The 9,504-nt window shown below is 40.2% G+C and overlaps 1 protein-coding gene across 2 annotated transcripts in view; it reads left to right on the forward strand.

Moving 5' to 3' along the window:
* MSANTD2 (Myb/SANT DNA binding domain containing 2) overlaps positions 1-9,163 on the forward strand; it is a 32,938-nt gene extending 23,775 nt beyond the window's left edge. For both annotated transcript variants that reach the window (XM_075280077.1, XM_075280078.1), the window contains 2 exons: positions 3,033-3,090; positions 5,317-9,163. In XM_075280077.1, the coding sequence (XP_075136178.1) occupies positions 3,033-3,090; positions 5,317-6,145 (887 nt within the window). In that variant the 3' untranslated portion in view covers positions 6,146-9,163. The remainder of the gene's footprint in view (positions 1-3,032; positions 3,091-5,316) is intronic.
* Positions 9,164-9,504: the final 341 nt, after the last annotated feature.

The following is a 9,504-nucleotide window of genomic DNA, read 5'->3' on the forward strand; positions in this document are numbered from 1 at the left end:
AAACCTCTGCAAACTTTGTCAAAAGCGCTGCAGGAAGAACCACAATGCGTTGCTGCAGTGTTTTTTCCTGTAGCACTTTTTTCCTGTTGGACACCACATGGGACATTTGCCTAAAGCGGGTTTTGGGATGGAACCTGCCATGCAAAATCGTTGTGGAAATCTGCCAACGAGCAAAAGATTTCCTTCTCTCCTACACCTCAATGAGCTCTTTAAGTGGAATTGACCAAAGAGCAAGTAGATCTACTAGAAAGTAATGCAGCAACCACACTGGCCTTTGTAGATGGCTGATGGAATAAACATGTGGTCACTGTACTAGTCAGACTGATGCTCATGCATTCTGGAGGTGCTATTATACTCACTGTCTTTTACTTGCATTAATGCATGTGCTGTCTATTCTACACCTATGAAAATGACTTGCCCTGATCAATAACTCAAACCACCTCTGTAGTGTCAAGAAACATGTACATAGTAATATAGTAGATCAGGTTGGATAAAGATAAATGTCCATAACTTACAATATGTAAACCTAACATGCTGGTCCAGGGGAAGTATTAAAAAACAAAAAAAAACAAAAAAAACCATGAGCCTGTTGGACTATATCCCTGGTTCCACATCCTACCTCCAAAATTTCTAGCTTTCATAGCCTGTGGTATTCTTACTTTCAAGAAAAGCATCCAGTCCTCTCTTGAACATATATATATATATATATATATATGTGTGTTATCGGTCATCACCACATCATGTGGCAGTGAGTTACATAGTCTCCCTGCTCTTATTGTAAAGAAACCCTGCCTATGACTGGTAAAACTTTTTAACTCTAGATGTAGAGAATTGAAGTTGCAGGCTTATGAATAAAGAGACCATTGAAAAGACCTCTACTGACCATTCATATATTTATACATTGTAATAAGGTTACCTTTAAGCAGTCTTATTTACAACCTCTAATTCACCCATCCCCTTAATCGGTGTAATTTATCGTAAATATCTAAACTGCCGATACGTTGCCCGTTTTCTGAGAAAGTGGAGTGTTAAAAAGTCAGTGTTTTGGTTTTTTTTTTTTTTTTTTTAAACATTGGGAAAGTTTGTGTATGGCTAAGAGTAAGGGCTAGTTCATACGGGGAAAGAGGGAGCGGATTTTTGGTGCAGAATCCACGTCATAATCCGCCCCCTCACAATGGTGGTCTATGTAGAGTGCTAGCGTTCTTTTTTCCGCTAGCCGCAACAAAAAGAAACAACCTGTCCTTTCTTCAGGCGGTGTCCGCCTCGCGACAGCACCCTCCGGACTAGGTCCATTCATTTGGGCCTAATCTGGAGCAGAAAGCCGCGACGGGATGCCGTGCACTGCATCGGCATCCTGTCGTGGCAGCTGCGACGGAATATGCACACGCGTAATTGAGTGTGAACTAACCCATGGGGCTAGTTCACACGGAGTTACATGAATTCCGCGTGTACACATGCCAGTCGTGGCATTCCGCTCCGGACTAGGCCCAAATGAATTAGGCCCTTATTCAGCCGTGGAATCCGCGGCAAGATAGGGCAGCTTGCTTCTTTTTTCCACATCTAGCTAGTGGAAAAAAGAAGCGGGCGGCTCCCATTGAATTCAACGGGAGCCATTTTTGGCAGCGGATTTTGAGGAGGATTCAGCGTCACAATCCGCTGCTGAAAGACTCTGTGTGAACTAGCCCTAACTGAACAGTTCTTGAGTACTTTTAAGGCAGTTGCATTTTCTGTATTAGTCTATGAAGAGTGGAAAGGGGATAGAAAAGACAATCAAATAATTGCTGCGGTTACACTCTGCTGTTCCTTGTTTGTGTTTTGTTTTTTTCTTTAAGACTGAATGTAGATAAGAAGCTGATAATACACAGAATGAGGCAATAAATCAATTAACCAGCAGTCAGATGAATTCTGCTCAGCCCCTCCCTTCTCCATAGAGTTGTATGTGTGAGGCTGAATATGGAGACAGATATAATATAAACAAGTATTCAGATAGAAGAAAAGGAGCAAGAGAACAAATCTCCTTAAACGGAGCCTATCATTGGGGATTGATTTTCACTAAACAAACCAAGGAATAGCCTTTAGAAAGGCTATTCTAGTCCTAACTCTGTTTTTGTCCTGCTCGCCGCCATTTTTAATACAAATTGTGTTTTTGACATAGGTTAATGAAGGTCAGGAAGCACTGCGTTGTCGTACTCCTGAATACCATCTCCTGGGCCATTGCATCACTCCCCCTTCATGAAAATGAGCTTTCTAGGTCACTATCTTTGCTGCATAAGTAGCCGACTCTATCTTCAGTGGGATCCAAATCCCACACATGCGCTGTCGGCTCAGCTACTTCGGGTTCGGGCTGAATCTAGAGCGCATGTTCCTCCTACCATCTTTATTCTAAGGAGTACTGAGCATGCTGAGAACTACACAAGCATACCACACCTGTGCCGTACGCTTGTGTAGGAATAGAGTAAAGATGGCTGGCGGAGCATGCTCTGTGTGCTCGGCCCCATCCCAGAGTGGCAGAGCCGACAGCGTATGTATGGGATTTGGATCCCACTGAAGACTGCATTGGCTGCTTACGCTGAGAAGATGGTAACCTAGGTAGTTCATCTGCATGAAGGGGGCGTGATGCAACGGCCCATGAGCCACTATTCGGGGGTATGACCATGCTGTGCTTGAAGCACAGGGAGAACGCCCTGTGGACTCCCTGAGCTTCAATAACATATATGGAAGAAAAAAAAAACTATTCGATTTATTTCAAAAACAATCTGCGAATGGGACAAAAACAGAGGTAGTGCTAGAATAGCCCTTCTAAAGACTTTTCCTACGTGTGTTCAGTGAAGAATTAGTATCTCCAATGATAGACTCCCTTTAATAAGATATGACACAGTTTCTTCTTTTCGCCTGTACTGATCATTTATGGAAAGCTGTTTAGAACTGAGGGTTCGCTTTAACCTTGCAGTTCTTTTGAACTCTGTTATTACTAAACTTAAGGTTGAGATTCTAAATCTATTCTTTTTTTTTTTTTTTTTATTTTATTTTAGAAGAAATCAGTATTCCTAAAAGGCCCCCGAAAAACAGAGACCCTCTGGAAGATCTACAGTGAGTATGGATGCTATGGACCTGAATACGACTCCTTTAGTTACATTAGTGACAATGTTATGTCAATGCACAGTAGTTTAGTTCTGGTAAAAGTTTGGTCTGAGTCTACCTCCAATAGTCCCACTAGGGCTGGTCCACTGTGATCTGAATGAAAATCACTATTAATTGAGCACTTAACAAGTAATGGATTTTTATTTATTTTTTTAAATGACCATCTTTTTTTTTTTTTTTTTTTTTTTTTTTTTTTTTTATATCTCATACCCCCTATTTGAGTACAGAGCAGGTGCATATTAGAAAACTAATATTTACATGTATGTTGTCTTGGAAAGAGCATATTCCCACTTTTCTAATCTTCTAGAAAATTGTTCTCTTTTCATCTCCTGCCCCAAACACTGATGTTGCGAGGCTTTTTACACTGCACATCAAGAGCAGACATGCACACATAGGGATCTACACACACCAGCAGACTATATTGTGACTTCAAGGACAAGGCCTGAAAAACGCTGACAGCAGAAACACGTTGTTTTGGGGTTGTTTTTTTTTGGGGGGGGGGGTTTGCGCTTTTGCTGAGTGTTTCTCTGAGAATTTTCTTCCATTATTAAACCTACTGGGAAACCACAAGCATTTCCACAGGTATAATTGACATGTTGCAATTCTCAAAAAGTGGCCATTTTTGAAAACACCTTTTCCACAGCGTTTTTATTTTTTATTTTTTTTTATTTGGTCTCTGTAAGGGGGCGTTCACACTACCGTCGGTGTCCGCTCCTAGTGTCCGCTCAAAATCTGTCACGGACACTAGGAGCGGACACTAGCTGTGTCCATGACACCTGTCATTTATTTCAATGGGCATCGGGTGTGTTCTTTTGCACTCCGTGCCCGTCCTTCTCTGTCCGCAAGTGAAGATGTCCGTTGATGCAAAAGAACGCACCCGATGCCCATTGAAATAAATGACAGGTGTCACGGACACAGCTAGTGTCCGCTCCTAGTGTCCGTGACAGATTTTGAGCAGACGCTAGGAGCGGACACTACATGTCGGACAACGACGGTAGTGTGAACGCTCCCTAATGTGTGGAAAGGGTTAGTCAGAATCTCATTTACTTTGAAGGAACTGTAAAATGCTGTTGTTTTGGGGGTTTTTTTTGTTTGTTTTTTGTTTTGATTTCCCCTGCAGCAGTGAAAAAGTTTCCGCAACATGTCACTTTATCCTTAGGCTGAGGCCCCATGTTGTGGAAACACAACCTTTTTTTTTTTTTTTTTTTTTTTTTTTTATTTGTGCAGATTTTGCAGCGGTTTTTTGAGCCAAAGCCAAGAATGGCTACAGCTGGAATGGAAAATATATAGGAAGCTTTACCTTTCTGCTCAATCCACTCCTGGCTTTGGCTCAAAAACATAGCAAAATTTGCAACAAAATGACGTTTCCGCAACATGTGGCCTCGGCATTAAGGACGTGTGTGTGTGTGGGGGGGGGTTGTGTTTGTTTTTTAATTAGGCTGAGGAACCATGTAGTGGAAGTGCAGCTTTTTTTGTTACAGATTTTGCTGCAGTTTTTTTTTTTTTAACCGAAGCCCGCAGAATCTGCAACAAAAAAAGCTGCGTTTCTGCAACGTGGGGACTCAGCCTAAGCAGGTTCCTTGATGACCTGACATGGCCTGGTTATCATAACTTGTGTGCAATAGGTATCATTTTGTTTCCATACACTGCTCCCCTTAGGCTAAGTGAACAGGAATTTTGAGGTAGACTCCCCTCCCCAATCCCCGGCTTCCCATCCACGGCTATAACTGTATTTATTTTTAGTTCTGATTATTTTTTTATTTTTTTTAATGATATTATATTTTTGTTTTCCATGTTTCTTTTTATTTTTATATCCAAGAAAATGTGGAAGTGACTGCAGGGCCAAAAGTATAGCCACATCATGGCGGCTTTCCTAGCTGTTCACACATTGCTCATTCAGTGCACCGTCTGTTTGGTATGACCTTGCAGGGTTAAGAACGGACCACCCAAGCATACATAGTCAATGGGCGGTCCGGCACTAAGTAATTATATATGTACTTGAAAATCCCTATAACTGATTCATATAAAGTGGCCTATTTCAATGACAGACCCATTTTATAAAGGCAAACATTGAATTTCTTTCCTTTCTTAAGTTGCCAGTTGTATGAATGTTTATTTGCTGCTACAGTTCATGATCTTCAAAGCTCTTCAATATAAAACCTGTTTTACTTGTAGAAAAAGAGAGATTCTGCAGACCATTATGCACATCCTGGAGTCCGTCCAGCTCAAATGGGAGCTCTTTCAAAGCTGGACAGATTTTTCAAGGTTGCACCTCTCAAACAAACTGGCAATATTTGGCATTGGATACAACACTCGGTGGAAGGAGGATATTCGGTATCATTATGCGGAAATCAGTTCACAGGTTCCACTTGGGAAGCGGTTGCGTGAGTACTTCAATCCCGAGAAGCCGGAGGGACGGGTGGTTATGACCAGAGTACAAAAAATGAATTGGAAAAATGTGTATTACAAATTTCTGGAAATTACCATCAGCGAAGCACGGTGTCTAGAACTGCATATGGAGACCGACTGGATTCCTATAGCTCACTCAAAGCCAATTGGTGGAGACATAGTTCAGTACCTCTTACCTGGTGGCATCCCCAAATGTCCGGGTCTCTATGCTATTGGCTATGAGGACATAAGAAACAAACCTGACAATGCAGTAGTTGATTTAGTTAATGATGGCAATTGTGAGTCTCTGACGGGGCTCGCCTCGAAATCTGACTCAGTAACTTCTAAAATCAACTATTGTTATCTTGGTATTGCCGAGAGCATAACGTTACAGCAATGCTTGTTCTTTCATTTCCAGTCCACCATCAAGAACCAAAGCAAAGAGTGGGCTAGTATCAATGGATTCTTGGCGCAGAACTGTAAGGTGGAACCTGGAGTATCTCCGAAAACTATCTACATCAAGTTTGTTGAGGTGGAGAGAGATTTTCTTTCTGCGGGGTCTTTAGTAGAGTGCCTGGAAAAAGCCATTGGGTACCCTTTAAAGTTCAACAAATGAATTGTGTCCTTTATAAGGACTTGGGCTTCTACAGACGCCTTCCCCTTTCTCACCAGGGTTTTGCTGTTGAACTGTGAATGAGTTTTGTCTATTGGGAGGGAGGGGTTACGCCTGTCTGATATTCGGAAGAATCGTCCCCACTCTGTTTTTGAAGACCTTTGTTCTTGGAGAACGGGGACTGTATGTTTGGGGGTTCAAATGATGTTTTTATAAAAGAATTTTATTGTAGAGCCCTGATATGTATTGCTGTATGTACATTCCACATTGGACATAGCTTATACTTTCATTTTTCAAAGGAAATACTGTAATTTGTTTTTTGTTCACTTATCATTTTTACATATCTGTGTGTGTTGACAACAAACTTAGAAAAGTAACGAATGATGACGTTCACCCTCGAGAGAGACAAAGACAGGAGGCCATCATAGTTCAGGTAGATATTGTATATAATTTAGATAATCACTTTTTTTTTTTTTTTTAAATACCCATTAAGTGTTTATACTATTTCCAGCCAGTGTTGCCTGCAAAGACTTTTTCTGTGACGTACTGTATCCACTCTTAGCCGTCTTGCCATATTCTCCATATCTTTTTATTTTATTATTCATTAAAGTATTATATATTTTTTGCCATTGCTTCCCAAGAGGAGAAATTTCCAAACTTTATTTAAAATTCTGTCCTAATCCAGTAACACTATGATACACTCAGAAGCCAAATCCTTCCTGTGTGAACCGTAGTCTGCCACGTGTATCCTTTTTACTTCACCCTCTGAAACTATAGCCTGGGATTTTGGATTTCTGTATGATTTTTGTTTACTTAGACCACAAATCCAGAGAACTGCTAGGTGAAAGAAGTCCCCAGTGCCTTTCTTCAAAGAGGAGGAGCTGCTTCACCATTTTACAGTTTACAAAGTATTTAATCTACGTAAATGTCTGTCCACATACATTACTTATCTTGTACAGGTTTAACCCCATGGTGACATGCACTATTATACATACACTGCTGCCACCAGGATTTTTAAGACAGCCACTGTACCTGTGTGATAGTGCTTGCTAAGGATCTGCAGTTATGAGCTGAAATTGCATCAATTCCGTCCATTAACGTCCCACAAGTTGTTATTGCATTATTAAACCTGCAGGATGCATTGAAAAAAAATAAATTTAAATCTTTTTGCCTCCCAAAAAAAAGTCAGAAATATCAAAAATATGTACCTAAAGGGGTTCCAATTTAAACTACAGCTCCTCCACTTTGTCAAAGAAAAAATAGCCCTCGTACAGCTCCAACAATGGGAAAGGAGGGTTATTGCTTTCAGAATATGACTACACAGAAATAATTGTAAAAAAATCTGGAAAAATATATGTACCAACTTGGTATTGCTGTAAACCTATGGACCTGTTGAATGAAGTTATCATGTGGTTTATAATAGTATATTGTAAACGTTATTAATAGGTACCACAGAATGAGGCAATTTAAAAAAGAGAACACACTCCATAAAAGCAACCCCTCATATGGCCATCAACATGAAAAAACAAAATAACCGATGATGACTGTAGGCTGGGGTGAAAAATGGCTGAGAGTTTTCCAGGGGGTATAAAAATATAATTACTAGGGTTACATTTCGTTGCCTTAATACAACACTACATTACTCTCCTATCCCTGGTGTCCTGACACTGCCTGGGTTTCCCAACATAGAGTAAATACTTGGAGATGCCTACAAAGCATTGACCCACCTTGGCCAGTGACAGGCTATGTGGGCATCTCCCTACTGTTCTAGTGTGTTGGGAACTAGAGAGCAGCAGGAACTGATGTAGTGGCAGATCTGGGAGAGGTGTGTAACCTATGGTTATGTTAGGGAATTCATGTTTAGCCCTGTTTAAAAATATTTTTACCCTTAGAAAACCCATTTTAAAGTCTATATTACGCTGTAAAACTGCAGTTAGTATTCTGCTTATTGTTGTTGGCAACATCACTAAATTTGTGAGCGGTGTGTCTGCACCTATCCAAGCAGGTACTTTACACCCAAGCTGATTTTGCACTTAATTCTGCAGACTTCATGATGACGTTTTCCCACATTACCTCCTTCCTCACTGCCTGCATAGAGATTGCTCTAAGGTTTTTGCATTTTTGAAAGAATCCTCTTTACACAAATCATTGTACACTCATTTCCTAGAAGACGTCCTGCCTTATAGCAGCTCGGCTAAGATGACTGGACATGGTGTCTGTTAACAAGCTTGTTGATGTTTTACTACAACTGCAGAATAGTGAATACAGCTCTGGAGTATAATACAGGCTTTAAGGCTGAGGCCTGACATTGCAGAGACGCAGATTTTTTGTTGTTGCAAATTGAGCAGATGGTCGAAGTATAGGAGCTTCCTATATATTTCCCATTCCTTTTTTAGCCACTCCTAGGTTTGGCTTCAAAAAACACAATAAAATCTGCAACATAAAAAGCTGCATTTCTGCAATGTGGGGCATCAGCACAAATGAGGATTAGTAATGTATGTATACATTGACTTAAAGATGCTAATCAGAGGTGGACATATTCTTAGTTTATTTTTTTTCTGCCACCTGATGTCTATACTCCCCTCCACCCTTCTGATGAACAGGATAAAGAGCCAACGAATTATGGACCTGCTAACAGACCCATATTTATTACTCTGAAGGGAACCTGTTATGGCTCAAATTGTTTATCCAAGGAGGTAAATGTCATGCTTTATGTAAGAATACCCCCCATCCCTTAATAAGCCTGTAGTGTTCATGTGAGTGGGCGCCACCTCTTATTTATTATATCCCATTTTTTTTCTCAGCGGTTCTTTGAATTTTTGAAAAGGCTCCAATATTTTTGCTATTAAATCACTTTCTGCTTTTCTTGCATGTTTCTTATTTTAGTGCTGATCACACTAGGACAAGTGTATGAAAAGGTCCTCCTTGTGTCAAGTTATTAATTTGGGGCACCATTTTGAATATTGGAGACATTCTTTTAAGAAAATTTGGTATTATTCTTAAGGAACACTAAACACAGAAAATGCACTATATATATATATATATATATATATATATATATATATATATATATATATATATATATATATGCTAAGCAGTACAGTCTCTCCTTATCCTATTTCTTTTAATCCTATTGCATCATAGTGGAAATGAGGGAGGTGGGAAATTTTTCCCCCTACAACTTTTCGCAGTAGAAAACTGAAGCAAAAGTGCTGCTTCCACTTACTCATTGGCCCCAGATGAAAAGAATAAATCGGCCAAGTGGATTATACCGTGGACTATGTGGCTGAATTGGCTACGGAATCCGCAGAAAGATGGAGCAGGAAGTTTATTTTCTTAGCATGCTATTTTAACTTCGGCCT

The sequence above is a fragment of the Leptodactylus fuscus genome, chromosome 6, assembly GCF_031893055.1.
Source record: "Leptodactylus fuscus isolate aLepFus1 chromosome 6, aLepFus1.hap2, whole genome shotgun sequence".
NCBI classification, from domain to species: Eukaryota; Metazoa; Chordata; class Amphibia; order Anura; family Leptodactylidae; genus Leptodactylus; species Leptodactylus fuscus.